The sequence below is a fragment of the Haliotis rubra genome, unplaced genomic scaffold (genome assembly GCF_003918875.1).
Source record: "Haliotis rubra isolate DU_JTF1 unplaced genomic scaffold, ASM391887v1 Scf8, whole genome shotgun sequence".
Taxonomy (NCBI): Eukaryota; Metazoa; Mollusca; class Gastropoda; order Lepetellida; family Haliotidae; genus Haliotis; species Haliotis rubra.
Genome location: NW_025767523.1, coordinates 4,421,364 through 4,444,273, shown reverse-complemented (window position 1 = coordinate 4,444,273; position 22,910 = coordinate 4,421,364). Strand labels below are relative to the sequence as shown.

General features: G+C 37.0%; 1 protein-coding gene and 1 long non-coding RNA gene across 2 annotated transcripts in view; one reads left to right on the top strand and one right to left on the bottom strand.

The window, feature by feature from the left end:
• The first annotated feature begins 1,544 nt into the window (after positions 1-1,544).
• LOC124261394 lies at positions 1,545-17,913 on the top strand. The gene is made up of 4 exons (XR_006894308.1): positions 1,545-1,556; positions 12,257-12,262; positions 16,670-16,672; positions 17,809-17,913. It is a non-coding gene; the product is annotated as an uncharacterized LOC124261394 (long non-coding RNA).
• LOC124261391 (PH and SEC7 domain-containing protein 2-like) overlaps positions 8,987-22,910 on the bottom strand; it is a 42,250-nt gene continuing 28,326 nt past the window's right edge. The window contains exon 12 of the mRNA XM_046695705.1: positions 8,987-9,469. Coding sequence (XP_046551661.1) covers positions 9,379-9,469 — 91 coding nt within the window. The 3' untranslated portion in view covers positions 8,987-9,378. The remainder of the gene's footprint in view (positions 9,470-22,910) is intronic.

The following is a 22,910-nucleotide window of genomic DNA, read 5'->3' as shown; positions in this document are numbered from 1 at the left end:
GTCAAAGCCCGATTAGTATATATATATATATATAAATATATATATGAGCGCTTGCTTCGTGAACAGCCTCTGTGTTTAACAGGATGTGGGATCGGCGAAGCGCTTGCCTAAGTAGGGCCGCATGGATCATCTTATCATATTCAGAAGTCGTGTTACGAAGTCTGGTGATAAGTGTCTAATTGATCGTTCTAGATCTATTTAGGCCAGCGAACATACGTCTCGTCATGGATTCAACAGAACCAATATACGATTGTAGTTCTTATACTTGATATCGATGATCAACTTGTCTATGGGTTGATCTTCTCGAGACTTGTGAGGGGAACGTTGATAGTTTCGCGAAGCTCTTGTATAGTCCCTCGATGTCCTTCTAGATGATGATGATCTGATTCAGGTGTCCTTCGCGCATGCCTTCGCGAAGCTTCCTCTGCGTCCGGTCCGGGGGAACGACGATATGACCTTCGCGAAGGCTTCCGTGATGTCTGATGGTCCGAGTCCACATCTAGGGATGAAACCGCATAAGGTGATGATCTATCCTGCCTTCGCGAAGTCCTTCGCGAAGGCTGTACATCTAGGTTCTTTCCGCCTTCGCGAAGGCTGTACATCTAGGTCCTTTCCGCCTTCGCGAAGGCCTTCGCGAAGGCTGTACATCTAGGTCCTTCGTCAAGGTGGTCCGTGACTTCCTTCGCGAAGGTGACATCGTCCTGGCTGCTACGTTGACGGGGGGTGCCTCTGGGGTGCTGTCTACGTTGGAGCCTTCGCGAAGGCTCGGACCCTGCTACCGCAGATATTGGTCCTCCATGATGTTCATAATTTGTCGCATCATGTCTTCTGGGATGGTCTGCGACGAGGTCGTCGGTGCTTTATCTGCGGTGTTAATGGAGGGGTCCACCGGAAAATCGTCCGACATCAGTGTAGAGGCATCAGGCTGCATGGTGATCTCTGCTGATGTCGTTGTAGCTGTCACCGGTCGTTTCTTGTGGCGTACGTCGGGGATGATGATCAGCTGATCATCGTAGAGGTCCAGGTCATCGGCTGGAACAATCTCGGTTGAGAAAGTCCTAGTAGACTTCGTTGATTTTCCCTCAGAGGTCGACGCTGCCCTGGGTGTGCGACGTCTGCGTTGAGTGTTGGTAATGATGGGACCCTCAGGACGATCATCGCATATCTGCGTTGGTACATCAGGCTGCATGCTGATCTGTGCCGACATCGGTCAATCTTTGATGTACATCCGGTATGATGACCGGCTGATCATCATACAGGCCCAAACTTCGATGGGAACGGTCTCGGTTGTTGAGATGTAGTAGAAAAACCCTCTAGTCTTCTGCTGCGACGATGGGATGTCTGGGGAAGCAGGATGCTTCTTGGAGATGGCGGACTACGTCCCACACCTCTCCACCACTCTAGCGGAACACCACACGGGAGGGGAGTCGGCCAACAGCAGTAGACTGGCGAGGGGTTCCGTGTATCAGTCATACTAGACTCTGCATACGCGACCTATCTGCTGTGCGTGCCAAACGCAAAGTAAATATTAATAAAAGGTAGAATTGGATAAATTAGTACCGCAACTGCAATGTGAATATAATAAACATGGCGCCGTACATCATATTAAAGGCGGATCAGCAGCAGCATAAAAAACGTAATCTGCAATAGTACAGAATTTTCATCAACGTAATCCACTGAAACAAACACGGCGTCCCGTGAATAAACTGTAGAAAACGACTAAATATCAATATATAATCGTTGAAGGATACTAGCTAAACCTCTATAGATGTCTATACGAGGTAACTAACTAAATATAATTCAAAGGATATAGTGTGTCGGGAGACACAGGCGCTCTCACGTCCAGCTCACTGGGCGAAGAAGGAGAGAGTGAGGCACATGGGTAGAGGTGGCGCCCTCGTTCCCGCGCTTGTGGAAAGGAGGTAACTCGTGGTGAATACTAATTAGTGATTTTAAATTGAAGGGAGCTTCAATTAGGGAGATACAAGTGTTCCACTATGTTCGCAAGAAGAAGAAGACAAGCAAAAAGAGCATGAGTCAGGATAAGGAAAAATGTTGAGAGCGGCGTTAAACAACAAACCAACACAAAACCTTTAAGTATACCTTATGCAACTGTAGATAGGCCAAGTTATGAGTCAAGAAGATGCATTTTGTAGATAGAAATTAGTTTAGGTAAAACGTTACACTGTCATGAACCCTTTTGTTCTGGAGGTGAAAAATTGACATCATATTATTTCATGTGAACGACCAAGAGAAAACAACTTGGTAAGTGAAGATATGAAATTAAACATCACTACACATGTAGATTTACCTTTTCAGATGCAGGTGCTCTGTTGATTTACAAAAATCAACAAGAGATTGTAGCTGTCTGTTTTCTCACGCTCATGACCACATCAATCTCACTCAAATGTTTTGTTCGCCACAAAGATTTGCTAAACCCTTCCATAGGGTCACATTAGGTGACCCCAGAGTGAACTTTAAATGAATAATGGGTTACTTCTTGTGCCAATCAAGTGTCAGTCGTTAGCTTTTTCAGGACAGCAATTTGTGACCAGATAAATAAACAATTGTCGGGAGAGACATACAGATTCTATACACGATATAAAACATTACCTAGTACATAATATATATATATATATATAGCACACAATAATAATTTTCAAGTATATATGTAACATATTATGAATCATACTTAAATAGTGGTATATGAATCAGGCTAAAATAGAACAGAACTGAGACCTCAAAAATGTAAGTTGAAAAAATTGAAATAATTTGGTAAAAATATACTGAAAATAAATTAGAATTGCACAAACAAAATGGTTTTTGTCTGGAAAAATGTGCGTAAGTTTTAAGCAAGTAAGAGTAAGCGGAGTAAGCGCTTGTTGTAAAGCAACATATAAAACTAAAGCCTTGTTATGATAACATCATGGGAAATAATAAAATATGACAAACAATTAAAGATTAAACAGAAAATTCAGCAGGCATTGTTACAAGTCTTCATGAATTGTAAAGCTAAATGGATCACCGGTACTTCATACAGCAGTAAGGGCGTTAGACTAACACATTTTCACTAATTGTGTGACGTGCTTTCTAAAATATGTAATTTTAGATCACTTGGTATTAGTCAATAAATTGGTTTATGATGTCGATCAAGTCTCTTTGCTTCTGAAACAATTTTTGAATAATACTAGATGAAGGAATATCAAGCTGACATTGGTGTTGTTTTGGGTGGGCAAGTGAAAAAGTATTTTCGTATCACATGAGGCAGGGAAATTGAGACAGGAAAACTATGTTTCATTTCACCTTGGAATGAAACTTCAGGACGGCAGAAGAAAAACACAGAATACTATATAGTCAGCATTACAGGTAATAAATCTTAGTGGTTCGGGGAGTCCAGTGTATTTATAATACATATAATGTGTTCATAACAGTTATGTATTCTATGCACAATTTTGCAAGCTGCACGAATAAAATAAATCTTGCTTTTTTAGACTTGATGTTTCCAACCCGTCTGGGTCAGACTATCTATGATCATAGTAAATAAAAAGTTGAGCCACAAAGGTCTAAAGTTCACCTTGTCTGAAGCTCACCTCAACAAATATAAGAAATAATGCCGTCAAGCATAAAATCAGCATTGAAATGCTTTTGGTGGGATCATTCATAAAATGTTCCAAGGTCAAGGCTGTAGCTTGATAAAAAACGTGCCAAAATCATGTTTATATGTTAAACCTTGTATAAGAAATTTCAACATACATGTTCAAACTGCTGAGCAATGGGAAAAAATAATATTTTCAGAAAAAAACTGCCATGGACGACGGGAAATATTTATGAATTTACACATTAAAGACTCACTTCACCTTTAGTCAGGATTGTATAGAATTTATCACCAAATGTCATAGTGAATGTGAATATTCACTCAATATATCAAGCCCTATTGAAAATCTTGAGGTAGAATGGGTCTCATGTACCCCATGAGAGACAAGAATAACGAGAATATAACTTTTACAAGTCCTGGATATCCTGGGCCATTTCTATGATTCAATTAATTGTTTTATGAAAATTGTCTCAATATGTAAAATTCTGAAAAGAATCTTTATTGCAACCAGTCAGTGTTACAGTGTGTACACTGATCTTAAACCTGGTAGTGACTTAAGTCATATATATCTACAAGATAATTTCTGATATATTTCAAATTGATACTAAAGGATCATCATAGAACTGACCATTATTTTTTATAACTAAATCACGGATCTGCAGACTCTGTTTCCTTCAAAACTGTAAAAACATATCAAATTTGCACGTAGATTTTTTCACTGACAATTAAATGCAGAATTAATATTTATTATGTATATTAAAAAAGATTCCATGAAACAGCAACATTAAAATTACACCAAATCGCTCAGAAAACATGGTAGTAAAATTCCTAGTGACATATTTCCAGAGTTATGTCCCTTGTCCTTCAAACAGCGCTTGCCAAAAATTAACTTCCATGTGCAAAACTTATTGTGAGGAATTGTAAACTGCAAAATAAAACTGCCAGACAGCCAACACAGCCTAGAGTTGGGTACATCTTTAGACAGGAGGATGGTCAATATCAAGGCCAACAATATCCAGGTAAATCAACAACAGGGCGTCAAGGTGCCTGCATGTAACACCCTTAGTTGGACTCACCAGAGTTTGATCTACATGCTCCAAATTAATATAGAAATATTTATCATCTTTCTACTTCCACTATCATATCATCAGTTCCCACATTTCTTGTCAACATATCTAAATTCACCATGAAATGGTGATAAGTTCTAGTTGAAACACAAAGATGGTGTGTTGTGGCAATGTGAGCTCCACATGCTATAATCTAAATGTCTATATGTACAGGCAGATGGTCTATCCGTGAAGGATAAAGGTTTACATCTGAAGGGTGAGGGTCTATATGTGAAGAATTAAGGACTATATGTGAAGGATGAAGGTCGATGTGAAGGATGAAAGTATATGTGATGGATGAAAGTCTACATGTGAAAGATGAAAGTCTACATGTGACAGATGAAAGTCTACATGTGAAAGATGAAAGTCTACATGTGACAGATGAAAGTCTACGTGTGAAAGATGAAAGTCTACAGTTGACAGATGACGGTTTTATGTGATGGATGAAAGTCTACATGTGACAGATGAAAGTCTACATGTGACAGATGAAAGTCTACATGTGACAGATGAAAGTCTACATGTGAAAGATGAAAGTCTACATGTGACAGATGAAAGTCTACATGTGACAGATGAAAGTCTACATGTGAAAGATGAAAGTCTACATGTGACAGATGAAAGTCTACATGTGACAGATGAAAGTCGACATGTGAAGGAGGAAGTCGACATGTGAAGGATGAAAGTCTATATGAGAAGAATGAAAATATATTTGTCAATGGCAATTAACAAATGATTAAAATATGTTTGTGCAACTTGAAAATCTGCCATGAAGCAAAAAAGACAGTTTGTAAAGACAGGTTCTTTGGCACAAAGTCTTTCAACCCTCACTACCACCAATACCAGCATTAGGAAGCTTTTTCTTCATTGTAAGTTGTACTTTACCATCATATAATATAATACATACAACAAAATCAAATCTTTTGTTAGCAGCCTGGCCCTGATTTCTCGAAACAAACTTAAGTTTTTACTCAAATTTCAAACTGAGTTTGACAATTTGAAACAGCTAAATTTTTAACTCGACTGCATTTTTTAAATAAAAAATTCCCAAAAAACTTAAGTAATCTATCCACCAAAGTCAAATTGTCTGCTAAGTTTTAGTTTAATATTGATTTCAGTTTATTCTGGGAAATGCATTTTCCTGTGTTTTCTCAAATTTGAGTAAAAACTCTGACTTAAGTCAAAACTCAGACTTAAGTTTGTTTCGAGAAATCGGGGCCAGATCTTTTAACATATATACTATACATGAGCAATTTCTTTCAAAATAGAAATGTACAAAGAAGTCTTTCTTTAGAAATTCCTAGGTATTTGATTACAGATATATAGAAGACTAACTGGTTGAATCTTCAAAAATATATGCAAGATCACAAGAGGTATGGTTTCATCTCTAGAAGCCTGTATAAGACTTTGATAAATAAACTAACATATTTGGCAATCAGGCTTGCTATAATGTGAAGAGAATACTGTTGTATACAAAGACTGATGAGGTAACAAAGCAAACAAGCAGCGCAGCAACCGTAATTCAGCTAGTTGCCATTTGCAGCAAATACTGGATATATAAGAAGGAACCAGTCATTATATATTTCTGGGATGGTCCAGGATTCTTTTGTGTCAAAAAAGGTTCCCCCTCTCAAGTTTCTCTGGACATGGTGGATATCCAATGTTAAACATGTTGTGGCTCCACCTTACCAAGAGGGAAAACTGTATGTCTTGAATAGGTGACAGACTAAAATATCCCTGGTTACTTATAGCTGGTTCCTTGTAGAAGCAAATACTGGTTCCAGTGTAATAAAATACCCTGTATAGAATTACAGAATGAAAATCCAGTCACCATTATCTCTATAGAACAAAGGGCTAATGTTTCATTTTATACAATTACAAACAAGCAAACCAGACATTTTAGAAAATAGGAAGAAAACAACATAAAGAGTTTTTGATGTACACATCTTTTTTTAAAATGTACTTAAATTCTTGCTCTTCTCAAATCGTTCTTATTATTTTGATTAGCTTACACAAAATGTTCACGAAAATAACATATGTAATGATTCTTTTCTTATCGAAGTAATGATTCTGTTATCTTACAGTTTCCCAACTGGCCTGTATTATACATCCCCATTTCTAAACCCTTTTCAATACATTATTATAGTTGCCATGCAGCTGGCAGGGGAGATAACTCTAAATACACTAGCATTGACCGACGGAATAACTGAACTATCACATCATGATGACATGACGTGACACAAGGTCAGGTACATGCGAAATCAGCTGTATAATTGCAGGCCAAGCTACAACGCCATGAGAAAAATTACAAATACAATGTTGACATTTAAACACAATCACACATATATGAAGACTGGAAACAGTAAAGTCACAGATCAAGAATATGTTTGGGGGGTATTTTTTCCAATGCACAATTCATAAAAATATTCCCCAAACGTGAATTTTTAGCATATTTACATTAAATATATATTAACAATAAAATCCTGTTCAGACATACTGTCTGTAGACATTTAAGTATCTTCTGAACACATGACCCTCAAAATTGCACATCTTCCATAGTTTGATAATCTGAAGATCACCCACACGAACATTACCAACCCCAACAGCCAGACAGAGGCTTCCTCTTAGGATGCAGGTTGCACACTGTTTGAAAGGTAGGTACAGTGGAAGAAATCAAATTTACCACTGACAGCACAATAAGCTTGATGAATAAAGGTGGTTTCACTGATAAAAGATCTATACTACATCATCACACAGTTTCACTCTCTGTGGGTAGACTTTTCACAGATAAGTGTGATCGGCATGAAGAGATTGTAGCCACTTTGTCCAGGCAGGTGAGAGAGTTATCTCCCTTGGCCCATAACTGTCCTTGTTGTTAAACATTCAATTTGCAGGCTTTTAATACTTTCAGTCTATCACAGATTTTTGTCATTTACTGCATCAAACAAATTGAGGAGGAGACAAGTTTAAGTGTGAAATCAAATTTCACAGTCTTGATCACTCTGTAGAAATTACACTGCGTTATTTTCCAACAGATTTCCACACCTTTGAAACTTAAATGTTTCTTACTAACCGTCATTGGTAAGAAATGTCCAACTGAGATGTTGCCTAATCAAACTACCTCTCACGATACTTCATACTTAGGCCACCAACAACACTTATCCAAGTCTGCATTGGGTCCTCATACAAAACTTGAGGTGAAAGATCAGATTGTAACGTCCAGTAACTGGTAAAATAGTCTTGTTAGTGGTCTCCAAGTTTCCATCCAGCAGGGAGTTGAGATCAGAGTCATCTACTAGTGAGGTAACTACTTCAGAGGTCTGTATACACTACAGTATTGCATCAACCATGAACACATTTAACCAATGAATCTAACAAAGCTAGGGTTTTAGTGAGAAAGATCTACTCAGATGAAAGAGCGCTCACATTACATCGCACTGACAGCATGACCTGGGGTGAGCTTAAAAAGGCCTCATTTAATTACATTATCAAAACAAGTCACATGTCACTGTTATACAACAGAGTGGCTGTATGTATTTACAGGTGATGCAGTGTATATAAACCCATGAAGTATTGACAGTGGTGGTGAGGTATTGACTTTGTATGTATGGACTCAAAGCTTGAGGATCATGACGACCTACAGATGATGGAAGCATAACTGATTCAATGTCCGTCACTGGGGTCATCAGCAGAGCTTGAGGATCATGATGACCTACAGATGATGGAAGCAAACTGATTCAATGTCCGTCACTGGGGTCATCAGCAGAGCTTGAGGATCATGATGACCTACAGATGTTGGAAGCATAACTGATTCAATGTCCGTCACTGGGGTCATGCAACCGATTCAATGTCCAGCAGGAAGGCTTAAGGATGAGGCAGATGATCAGATACTCTTGTACTGTGACTGGTTACCTATGACTGTGGATCAAATGACACTTTAATATACAACATGACCTGGAGGCTAGTGTAGAAGATGGCTGCTGTTGGTCATACTTTATTGTTTTCAGAGAGAGATCCATTCAAATCCTGACTTCAATGATGGCTTCCTCATAGCATCCTGTACAGGGTATTCCACCTACAATCTACATCAGTTCAGCTTCAGGTCAGAGAGATGACCTCAGTGATGTGTGCATGACAGTACTTGTCATCAGATCCTAAGTTTCCATCTGTGATCTACGACTTCGGATCACCTTCACATCAGCCAGTAGCATCAACTCAATGATGGCTTCATCACAACAAAGTCATCAGATCCTAAGTTTCCATCTGTGATCTACGGCATTAAGTAACCTTTACGTCAGATAGTAGCATCACCTCAATGATGGCTTCATCACAACAAAGTCATCTGGGTTTAAGTGTCAATCTGTGATCTACATCATGTCAGGCAATAGCATGGACCCAATGTCTTCATGACAGCAATGTCAGCAGGGCCTAGGTTTCCATCTGTGATCTACAACATCGGGTCACCTTCACAACAAAGTCAATGGGTCGTGTAATCTACATCAGGTCAGACAATAACATAGTCCCAATGTCTTCATGACAGCAGTGTCAGCAGGGCCTAAGTTTCCACCTATAATCTATATAAGGTCTGTCAGAAGCATCTCCTCCATGCCATCACAATCTCTATGTGAAAATGCATTCACACTACCATTCTACACTAAGGTCGCGATGTCATCACAGGAAGTATCACAGGTAAGTATCGAAGCTATCAACGTTGATGTACAGAAACTCACTGCCAGGAACAGCTGTCATATCATGGTCGGCTTTGTCCTCCAACCTGAAACAGCAAGAACACATGCTTTAATGCCAAGACTGACTGACTGAGTTTAGTTTTACGCCGCTTTTAGCAATATTCCAGCAGTATCACGGCGGGGGACACCAGAAATGAGCTTCACACATTGTGCCCATGTGGGGAATCGAACCCGGGTCTTCGGCGTGACGAGACAACGCTTTAACCACTAGGCTACCCCACCACCCCAATAATGCCAAGAAGGAGAAGGATGCTTGTACAAGACCGATGTCTATACGGTACCAAGAAAGGGGCGGTGGGGTAACCTAATCGTTAAAGCCTCCGCTCATGACGCTGAAGACCCGGGTTCGATTCCTGACATTGTGTACATGGAATGTGATGTATATTTATATGTTGGAGCCAATGGTGGATGACTAATAAACACATATAAGTTTGTTATATTATTTCAGGCATTGATAGAAGAAGACAAAACTGAAACCTGAAAACAATTAATTACCAGGTATTAGCTCCAGCATAGGTTAGTACCGGTATATTACAAGGAGGCAGCAAATTTCCCTTTTGTTTTAAAATTCCTCAAATTTTTTTTACTTACAGAGTTCTTATCTCCATCATAAACAGTGAGTGAGTATGTTTTTTGGCCATTTTTAGCAATATCCCAGCAATAACACGGCAGAGGACACCAGAAATAGGCTTCACACATTGTACCCATGTAGGGAATCAAACCCAGGTCTTTGACGTGACACGAGAATGCTTTCACTACTAGGCTACCCTACCGCACCTCCATCATACAGAACTGGCAGGGGGCACACGTTAACAGAACAAACGATAGACATCTTGTGAACACTCCATGAATCAGTATACAGGGATAAGATTACAGAATTGTTCTGAAGATCAGGGTTGGTGATTCTAATGACTAAAGTGAATTTGTCATGATTGAAGACAGATTATTTGGTGTACACATTGTCGCTGTTGCATCAAAACATGAACATGAACATGAAACAATCTACAGGGGTATTCAGTTTAATCAATACTCATTGCCTTCGATGAAACCTGAAGCTGCTATTATGGGTTAATAATGTTAATAGTGATATTATGAATAGCATATGAGTTCAGAATTAATGCTATGCAATAAAAAATATCTGATATTATTTCTACATTTTTCAAATGGCAATGATTAATAGCAGCAAACAGCATTAGCAGATAGCAGATGTAAGGCTTCTTTGTGAGTAAATGTTCCTAAAAACGCAGTAATATATAACACATCTTACCTAGGTAAATGTTACTCAAAATAAGAGAAAAACAAAACAAAAACAATATCAAATAAAAATAAATAAATCAACAATCATTTTAATCCCCAGAAGAAACAAACCTACAATGCAGTTTGGCCAAGCACTTTGATAGTATAAAATTAGTCTTACAGAAATATTATGCAATGACCTCTAGTATTTAACCGCTGAACTCACTTGTACTTGGTCTAAGCATGCCTGTTAGCAGACTGCACTGCAGGTGATTCTATTTTACAGTATGAAAAAACAAAATAGTGAAACCTAAGAAAATTATTACAATATGCCAGGATCACCCTATAAGATTTAACAATTTTTTAAATATAAATTCAGATGATTTAATTTTAATTTTTAAATCTAATTAACAAAATTGATAATTGTATACTTTTTCCAACATCAATTTACAAATGTAATTAGGTTTTTACATGTAACAGGGACTCAGAAATTAAATAATAATTGAAAAAAATAAAAATAAATTAACTAGGTTTCACAATATTTTGTTATTTGTGTTTTTTATATGACACAAAATTACACAAATTATATAAAAATTCACCAAAATTAAAATTCTAAAAAAATAAACATTCACAAAAAATTACGTAAACAAAAATTACGTACGAATAAACAGAAAATTTGAATACAAAATGAGAGTGCAATAGACATGAAATGAACAGATGTTACAGTGACATACTGCAAGACGTGAACTGAAAACACTGTCGCGGCTAGGCATACATGTCATACATGGTGTGAAGTACAACTTCATGTGCAGTGACGCACTTGAGTCATCGCGTGACAAGAGTTGTGTACAAACAAGACTATAGAAAGGATACAGAAAACCAACCACAAAGACAGAGAACAGAAGAGAAAGACCCCATTTACCACAAGACACACCAAATTTATACTCACTAGGGATGGGACGGGTCCAATTTTCCTACCTATGTACCTGACACTCTATTACCCGTCCGGGTACCTGTTATAACAGTAATTATGAGTTATCCCCCTTCAATAAATTCAGTCATGGCCAAGATTAAGAGTGGCATCTGGAAATATTTTGAATCCGTCGCATCAGGCACAAAGACAAAATGCATTCAATTAATTCTTCATTTATTAGTCATGTGATCAAAGCATGTCCGGGTAATGTGATAAGTACCCGGGTTCAACCCTATACCCACCCCATCCCAGCCCTAATACTCAAATACTCACTGCACTGACACAAAATAAAGACAATGATATCTTGTCAAGGCGCTAGAAGGTTAACAGTCATATGACTTATCCCACCGGGTACCCATACTGCTGGGGAACAGAGGCAATTCATGAACAAACTCACTTGCCTAAGGAGAAACCACAAGAGTCATGTCAGCTTTATTGTGGGGCAGGACTGAGTCCTAGAAACTGTGAGAAGTCAAGCTGCCAAACAGGGTCACCCACCCAAGGACTGTCCGCCACCAACGTTGCTTAACTTCAACAGATTTGTTACCCTGGCTCTATGCACAGGGCCACAAATTATCAGTTGGATGGTTTTCAATCAGGTCAGTAAAGTGTGTGAATTTGGTTTAACACTATCTTGAACAATAGTTCTGGTACTTTACAACATGTTCTTAAAAATCTACAACTATCTATGGTGCTGATAGACTTGGATATATAATCAGGGAAACACCAGGATTTGAACCCATGATCAGGCACACCAAGGGACACAACTCTGCAGTGAATTGTGGTGCCTATGACTACCTGGCTATCCATAGCCATGCTGCTTCTGAGAAACCTTGCAATATTCTAGTGAGGGACATCTATTATATTCTTGTGATATGTTATACAAATAAGTGATCTGAAAATATGGTAAAAACACTGGTAAAAAGGTGATTCATCTGTTTGTTGGTTACCAATGTATAGTCCTTCCATCATGTCTAGAGATGCAGTGCATTACATATTCGCATATTAATAGCATCCACATCGATTACATCATACATTCAATTGAATAAATAAAATTTAAAACTTCAGTTTTTCTAAATAAATATGCTATTGGTCAGCAGCATCCATTCAACTTCAATTAAATTAAAATATAATTTTATAATAAATACATTTTGAAACTTTACCCAAAAATAAAATTTGTAATATTAATTCCAAGAATGGTTCATACAAATACAATTATTACAGAAAAATCTAATGTGTTAGAAAATTAGCTATATAATTACACAGCTACACACTGTAAGTATCAACTGATCAGTTAGGCGACTGTTTGCATTGCAAGTGTACGTGAAATTAACGCTGCTATTGACAAGCTACGTGCCAATCTGAGGCCTACAGCATGTTAGAGCATGCAATGAACATGCAAGGAAGGTACAAACCTACGCTATCCTCTCCGTGGTTGTCGCCAGCAGATTTCCAAAGCATGGGAGCAAAAGCAAAGAAATCAGGTTATTATACACATCACGCCCATCTAAAGCATTATTACAATTATTTTGAAATTAAAATTAATCATGTAGTGGTCACATTCTTGTAGAATGTAGAAAGGTTATTTTGTAACAGTGCAAATGAACCTGACGCAAAGATTTAATGATTTCCCTTACTTCATCTTACAATCATCTAATCAGTTTCTAGGTATAAATGTACTTGCTTTGTTATTATGAAAATATTTTTAAAGTAAAGTTATAAAAAATCATACAATCTAAACGATCCTATCACACGGTCTGGTACTATCAAAGTTACTATACTATCAAAGTTACATTTGCTCTTAATTTTTCACATAATTCTAAAGGAAATAGAAACACAGAACCCAACAACATTTATAATTAACAGTCTTGTTTTTCACATTTCAAATAATGTGATAATTGTGATGGTTGTCATGGTTACTTGTTGCTGATGTCTCGGCACCGTTGGAGATCTTCACTTATACTTCATTTTTTCTTGATCCTCTTTTTACAACTGTGTGTCCACTTGAACTTGATAAATATCCAAAGTACTGACAATGTGTGACATAAGGGTGCAATTCTCACTTTCAGGTTTGCTTAAATAGGATAGAATATGTTTACACGTATATTCCTATTCCTCGCCATGTGTCATATACAGATAAAACCTGTTAATCCAGACAGTGCTGAATACAGTGAAAGCCTGTTGATCAAGACCGTAATGTGAAAAGCGAAACCCTGTTAATCCAGACTGTACGGTATGCAATGAAACATTGTTAATACAGACATTACTGTATACAGTAAAACCCTGTTAATCAAGACTGTAATGTAGACAGTGACTCCCTTTGCATTCCTGCAAAAACCTGTCCAGATTGGCTGATAAACCAACAAGGGTAAGGAGTAATGTCTCTTTGTGTGCTGATTTAATGATGCATGAAAGGCAGGTTTCTGGATTAACAGGGTCCATTTAAAGTTTCAGTGTGGAACACTAAGAGACTGACATGAAAACTCTGTATATCTGATGAAGATCTTCAAGACTGAATAACATGGAAAAGGCTAATGTGTGCATCACCTAGGCGATCAGCTGCATTTAGATATCCAGGTTTCTTTTAAATCTGAAACTGATGAGCAGTTTCTTTCAGGTATCAGTGACATTTATCTCTCTCAAATTGCTCAGAATTCAAACTGGAGGAAATAAAACAGGTGAAACCAAGTTTCCTGGAACATCATTCACCTGTGCTAACAACTGCGTGTACACTGTATAATCATAACAAGGCTATAGTACTGTAGTGCGGTTGACTTTGACCCAAACGATGTAGGTTATCAAGTCATATGTCCAGACACCATCACCACTTTGTACAAGGGAGAGGTGAAAGTGTTAAGTTCAACCCAGATTACAGAGCCTGATTAGATTAAAGAACATTAATCAAGGTTCTATTAATATGTGTTACATCATGCGGTAAGGACACGTTAACTTGCCTCTCTGCAGCGGGACCAGAAGCTGCCACACAAAACAGCAATATTGAAATTATTGCTTGTGAAACAAACTTTGGATATCAAGGTTAATACAGTTTTCCACAAGTTCTTGGAAATTACTATTTTTTTAAATGTGAGCAGGAAATTATCCAATGTCTGATTGTGTATAAAAGTTTGTAAACTAGGTGGACTGATTCTCAGAAAAGGCTGAACTAAATGAACCAGTCTACATTGTTGTTTGATAGTACATATTCTTTGGTATTTAAAAATTATCACCTTAAAAAGGATAATCATGATTGTGATGAATAGTTCAACAATTCACATACATCTGTAAAATCTTGATATAATTATCATTTAATCCAGCCCTCCAAAACGTATTTCTGTAAAAAAAAATCAACAATAGTGTCCCTGATGAAATAAGATGTAAAACTCTCCAAGCTTTTGGTGATCCAAAGTACCATGTTCCTCTAATAAGAGCTCTGCTATTCTTTTCATGAGCTTCCAAAACCAGATTGTACGGAGGTCTGGCAGTAATTTGGCACATGTTGCTTAATATTTCGACTGAGCTTGAGGAAGTAATTTAAGCATAACCCAAACGACGATAAGAAACAAGCAGTTATTGTGTTGTATACTGCTTCATGTCCATTTCTCATTAAGGCCAGTGCCTATTACTGGCTTTTAGATCAGCTAGCTCTTATTAGAGTGAATACGGTAATTGTTGTCCACAATTCTACTGCTTCAAAGCACGGTGCTGAGATGGTTTCGATTTTATTCAATCATCTATGATAAATTCAACTAAGAACAGGATTTAACCTTCTGACACATTTTTACATCAGGTCAAAATGTTAGTTCTATTCAAGTTCCACTGATTCAAATCTTTTACAGAGAAAATCTGAGTTTCACATATAATCAAATTAAGTTCACCTGTTGATAACTCTTTTCTACAGCTTCCTGTTCTATCTTTTTTCTCCAGTCCTGGTGTTCTGTGATGTGTGTAACAGGTATATATTGAGTACAGATCGTTAGCTGGTCTTGTAAGCCTAATCTGTAAGGGGTGAAGCACTGTTATACTGTCCTTAGATCAGTATTGGGAGAGTCTGTGTGTAGGGTTTACAAGAACAGAGGCAATCATGCTTGAAATCAGGACCGATGTACTGAGCTCCTTCGTGTCTCACACCAAGTGTACTTTATATATACATCGGAAATACAGAATGATGGTGAACACTCTCCAATGTAAGCACACACATGATCACTTGTTTCCGTCTTGCTTCAAATCCACATCCAAACACACCAAAATCAACTACATCATAGAACTATGAGAACCCCCTGGGTCTATGCATTATCAATAGCAACCAAATTAAATACTGCAATGTTGAAAATAATTACTTTGTCAAAATCCTTTACACGAAATGATAACAAAACTTCTGATACTGTTGTAACATTTTTATGTCTGGACTAAGTAAAATTACACATACATTAAGAATGATTGGCACCTGTCTCCAGATGATGACTGCAGTCGACAGATGATGACACATTATAACGGTAGCACCAGTGCCTCTAGGTACAGACGAAGAGGGCTATGTACAACAGGCCAGGCAGGCAGTGGGCACGGCCCACACACCAGGAGCCATCTGATGCTTCCCTACAGGACAATACATACTACCAGGTCTTCCTACCAGTGATCACAGCAGAGATTACACCACAACTGCTTATTTATAATGAAATAAATGAGTTTATTAGTATCTCATTAGGCATAATCCATGTAAGCATTCCATCAATGATAAAAACCCATGGTTGTGAGGCATTGATTTACTTCAAATGCCAAACAACATGCAGTTTACTCAGTATATTAGTATCTAATTAGGCATCTTCCATATAAGCTTTCCAAACATAACCATTATAAAACTGAAAGATTTGTTTTCATGTCATCAGCGATACAATAACTCTGTTGTGAGGCATTGATTTACTTCACATGCCAAACAGCATGAAGTTTACTCATTACGCTGTCAATTTCTTACTAGAAAAGTACATCATTTGTTTTCTGTATATGAGAGTTCCAAATATAGATAGTATAGTCACGATACTTGATCTCTGATATTAGATGAGAATGATAACACACCTACTATAGCATTGTCCCAGAAGAAATTAACACTTAATACTTGTCCCATTAAGGATCAAGTCCGTTTGTCTGTGGACATATATTTACAAGTACCACAGGCATGACAAGTTTCAAGCTCCAACCAATGCTCTTATTAACATTGTTCATGTTAAGTTGGTACTTTCCATATAATTCAACTCCTTTGAAATATCAGTACTGGATATATAGCTGACAGTTCTATCAGAATATTGCTGTTTGACCAACTTGGATCACTGATAGAACGACAAGGGGGGTATGGTAGCAACTGTTCATGATACAATATGATGCTCTGATATTATCCAATAGTTTATACTGAACTCCATCAAACACATTAACCTTTATCATTACACCTGATACAACCTCCATGCATGATGTAATAATTTCAATCAAAACTTCATCGTAGCATCAGTCAGATCTGCAAACTTCAGGTACAAATTTGAAAAGATACAAATACATATTCATTTTAGTTATGTACAAATCAAGATACTATCAAAATATAAACTTTCAATATTTCCCTAGAAATCTCGTATAAGCAGGAAAGAGAAAAAGAATATTTCACTGGAAATTAGAGATTTATCATTCTAAATTTACATGTCTGAAATCTACACAGGCCTGTTACCATAGTTACAATACATTAACACTCAAACATTCATGAACTGTCAACACTAACAACATTCATTTTACCCTTGTACAGGGATGTGAGGGAGTAACTAAATAGTGCAGTACGAAAGCCACATGGAAGACATCTTAGGATAGAAAAGAGCTTATGTAAATATGGATATTATGCAAAAGTTTAAATACTGAATGGTCCCTACACAAGCTAAGTAGTATGCAATAGATAATCAAAAAATCTTTATGTAAGTGTAGACAGATGGAAATATTTTCATATATCATATAGATAAAACAGATTTGTTTCTACTATTTTCTAGAAATTTACAAAAACGTCACTGGAAATATATGCCAAGATAACCAGGATGTCGTCGTTGCGTCAGGTAACTACTTGTAAACACTATGCCTGTGATTCAATATTTGAATTGTGTAATTAATGTTTTGTGGTTTGGATAAAAGAAGCAGTATAAAGATGAAAAGCGTTCACCATCAATGCAACAAAACATACCACATCTTACAGAAAAACTGAAGGCCGTGATCATTCACAAACATCTGATGAAGCATGATGAAGCATATGATTGTGCATCACATAAATGCCCTCTTTGGCCACCAAACTATAGAGGACGAAGAGTAAAATATGACAAACCTAAAATATGATGGAGAGTGACAATACATCACAAATTTGATCAATGTGATACCATTCTGAATAATCGTGCACAATTAAAAACACAAGAGTGTTCATTTCTTTCTCAAATAATGTCCTTCCATATCACAAATCTGTTCTTAAAAGCAAAAAGATTTAAAAATGGTACTTGGTGGCCAAGATGGGAACAATTATGTTCAACAATACCCAAAACAGGGGAGATAATTCATTCAGATCAAGGGAGACAACTTTTATACACACAGAACCTCTACACGTGAAGTGTGATGGCAATGCAATATGTACAATGATAATAAGTAAAAGCTAACCTACAGGTGACTGTACATTTTCTACATCTTAAAATAGTGAAAAACAAGTGGAAACACAACCAACAGAATTCCCGGAGATTAACTTTATCAACAAAAGCTGTACAAGACGTTTCATGAGATCTCTATAACATGTTACTATATTGCACCGTGATGAGAGGCTACCAGCTGAAACCACAGTCATTGTATCCTGGTGCAGCTACTTGATAAAGCATCATACCGCAATACTTATTCTAACTGTACAGGGATGGCAACAGGAAAATCTATTTTCAGCTGAAAACTTAATATTGTGTCATCGAATGGGTGGTTTGAATTGATCAATTTGAACTAATATCAACGGAAATCCATGGATCAGCGGAAAATTGCCATCCCTGACTGTAATTAACATTTGTGTCATCGAATGGGTGGTTTGAATTGATCAATTTGAACTAATATCAACGGAAATCCGTGGATCAGCGGAAAATTGCCATCCCTGACTGTAATTAACATGTGATGCACAACAATGACATCACAATTCACTCGCTCCTGCTGCTCCTCATCAACACCTACGTACACTGCACCAAGCTCACCCTATAAAGGGAATTCAGCTCCATGATCCAGTAACTTCAAACCAGGGTCTACATGTTGTTATATATGTCATGTGTGTAGGTGAGATACTGACTGTCGGTAAATTAGGGCAATAGAATCTGCTAGACTGACATACATAATGATAAACACTCAACATCATTATTGAAGGGTCACCTAGGTACGCAGGGAGTTAAACATAACACATGCCAAGAATCATCAGGTTGGAGAATGCTAACAGTGTGATCAACAGTTGGAGAACATGTTGTTTATGCCTATGTAACAATGGCGATGCGTTTGTGAAACTTGAAAAATGGACAATGAGTATTAAACACAGTGAAATGACCAATATCGAAGGTGATGGATAAAGCTACCCAAATCAACCCCAGAATCCAACCCGAGGTTTAGCCCGGGCATGTGCAATGCATGACAAGAGGCTAGAGAGTGACAGCTGAACTTCACTCTTGGAGCATGATGTATTTGTGTGATTACCCTATTTACTAAAATCTGTGTGACCCATCATTAATAAGGCTGAGTATTGTTCGGGGACAAAGTGAACATTAATAACCTGTCCTGCAAGGACTGCAAAGGCAAGTCATCCTTGAGCAGACGGCATCCATCACACCAAATCCTTTCATTATTTGAATGGCTGCTTTCAAAACCATAACTGATAATCTAAGCATATATGGTTTGCAAATGATTCCACTTTTCCTTTGCTATGGCAGCAAATGCAAAACAAATGACCAACTGTCAATAAAATCATATATGACTATTGGGGTCCGTTCATAATTTATGTCTAGGGGGGTGATGATGATTTAAGGGGATGGGGGTGTGTTCACCATTTTGTTCTGGGAAGGTAGGGGGTCATCAAGTTTGTACACATGCACTAGGGGGTCATCAATTTTGTACATAAAAATATTTGAAAATTATGCATGAAAAATATCTGAAGGGGGAGTAATTGATTTTGTACATGACAAGCAGGGGGGGGGTTATTTACTTTGTACATAAATTTCAGGGGGTGTCAGTCACATTATACATGCTTCTCCATAAAAATCATCATCACCCCCCTAGCAATTAATTATGAACAGTCCCTTAGGATGTCACACCTCAATTGTCAGTACAATTCTTCCCTCAATGTTAACAAACTAGCCAGCCTCGATAACACATACCATAACCTAGAGATGACCACTTGAAGCAATATTATACAATATTCAAAACATGAACATCATTTAGAAACACAAAATACATTTTAGATGAAAGCTCTATCACCAGATGGACTTGTTCCAGTAAGGCCGTGGGTTTGTGCTATTACAGTCTGCATAAGTGACCTATGCCTCCATCAAATATTTATACATGGATTTCAATGATAGGTGTTTGCAAAACAACTTGATGATGACCATAACAATATTGGCCTATTCTACTGTACACCTTCACAAACTTGCAACAAGACAGGTCTCAGGAAAATAACAAACTACACAAGAATTAATATAACATGAATACACTTGTATTATCAGTATCATTCAATCTTTAGTAAAAAAAATCTAAAAACATTGCAAGTGCAAACTGTTATCAAAGAAGCTGGTATTTCTGCTACCTATTCCAAATTGGGTTGTTTGGTAAATGCATTTTAACTCAACTTTGGCTAAAGACGAGATTGAAATCAGTAAAAAACACGAAATAGTCTATGAACACCATGCAAATATACCGAGTGAACTGCTATACACCAAGAGTCAATGACAGTGCAATGGACAAGAAATTGACATGAAATATACAAAATCTCGAACTAGAAATGCCACTGAGTATGAAGTAATGATGCTCTTCCAGCAAGTTATATACTCAAATCTCCTTTCAATGTCTCAAAGTCATGCACACACAAGGTAACGTGTCTGTCAATTTCCCCTATTCACATGAAATATATGTTCAATTTGCACTGTATTCTTATAACAGAATTATTTAGCGTGACAATACATACAATATTTCTTATATTTTCCATCTTCTATCTACATCAGAACAATTACTTAAAGAGATGAATACCAAGCTCCAAATGTGTTTCAGCTGACAAATATGGCACCAAAATAATAACAATCTCTTACCAACCACAATTTCTGAAGTATTATCCTGTCCCATATCCAGAAGGTACAATGTTTCTTTTGTGGGTGGAATTATGTCTATTGTGAGAATGAGGGTCGAGTTAAACTGTTCTATAAACAATGCAAGAAATCTGTACCAATCATCACGCATTGATATGAGAGTGAGTGAGTGAGTTAAGTTTTACCTCAACCAACCAATCCCGTTCGTCGGCTCTTGCGACAAGCATGGGTTACTGAAGACCAATTCTAACCCGGATCTTCATGGGGTCGTTGATATGAGAAGTGATAGTCATACAATACTTAGACTGTATTTCCTTGCGTTTAATAAGTTTAGTTTTCACACAATCTTAACTGTATAGAGGGGTCTGCATATCATGCATGCCAACAGTGACATGGCATGTCAACAAATCCATATAAAAATATAGGCCCTTCATCGTGTTTATTGGATAGCTGTGTACTTGCATGTTCAGTGTGGCTTGAAGATTTTGATACATCTCATTAACTTTACTCTGCACTTCAATCCTGTGCACATTGAGTTTGCTGATCATATGTGACCTGATCAACATACTGTAGCAACTCACTGTCATGTACGACAAGCATGATCCTGAGATTTGATCGAGATGAAAATATATCACATGTCATGTTTTGATTTATACTAGTTGTTGCCGTTTGGCTTGTCGTAGTCAGCTTTTGGGTAATCCTATGGCTTCAGAGTGTAAACATTTCATCGAAACTTATCAGTGTTTCCAAAATCTGACCAGTGCTACACCAATGATGTATTTTAATTCTAATATATTTTTTCAAAAGAAACCAGCATAAATAGGAAGATGACTTTATTATACCTACCTACTATAATTTATTCTTATTTTGCTTTCAAAATCATTGCTGCTATGATTTGAGGTGCAATTTTAAACAATAATCTCGGCATAACAATGCAAAACGAACGGAAAATCCATTGTTATTTCAAGGGTACTTTATAAGAAAATCAAATACAAGTATTTATCAATAGCAAGGTGAAAGACAAATGAAAGTGTAAAAAAATATGTCTACTACTTCTATCACAAATGTACAATTATGTTTTATCTTGTACTCACTCAAGCCAAGACTTCACCTGAAGTAGCACTATCCATATATAATAGCACTTTCCCCCCCAAACAGGACACCTAACTGAGCTGTGTGCATTACACTCAATGCTATGTGTCTCATATACAAGAAAATACAGTGAATATAATATCATTTATGCCTACTATTTAAAAGAAACACCCACTGCAAAAAGTATAATGAAGTACTAACTAAATGAGGTCCCATGTAGTGGTGTTCCGATCATCGAAAATAATAGAAAAACGATCGAAAGAAGGATTAAAATGATATTATCGATTGTAAAAAAACATATTTTCAATTAATTTGAATTTTGTTGTTTTAATTTAACACACTTGAATGAAGTAAACCAGCGATTAAATTTGATGAATATTCACGAAGAAACATGCGCTCAACAGTGAAAATCTATGCGCATTGTAAAATTTTAACTACTTTTATTGTTTAATTACAATTCCAGTGTCTTTCTTGCATGCATGCATTTCATTGCATGACAGTATTAGTTATAGGGGACCTTTACTAGAAAAAACCTGGAGAAAAACCCTTCAAATTGGTGATTTCATTAAAAATGTATATATTTCGATTATAATCAATAATCGTTCACCACAATCCTCCGATAATCGATAGTGGATTTGGTTTCCGATTCCCAACCCTAGTCCCATGGTATTTCAAAATTTTGACACACATCTATCTTGAATTTCGAACTAAGTTTGTTTGGCAGGTAAATTGGGAAAGTGTTACCTTGTTTGAATTTGGAATCATTGTTACTTTCAGATGTATTTTAACAACAAATTTAAAATTGCATTCAGTACAATGATGTGAAATTTATCAACTTTTCTCTTTGTG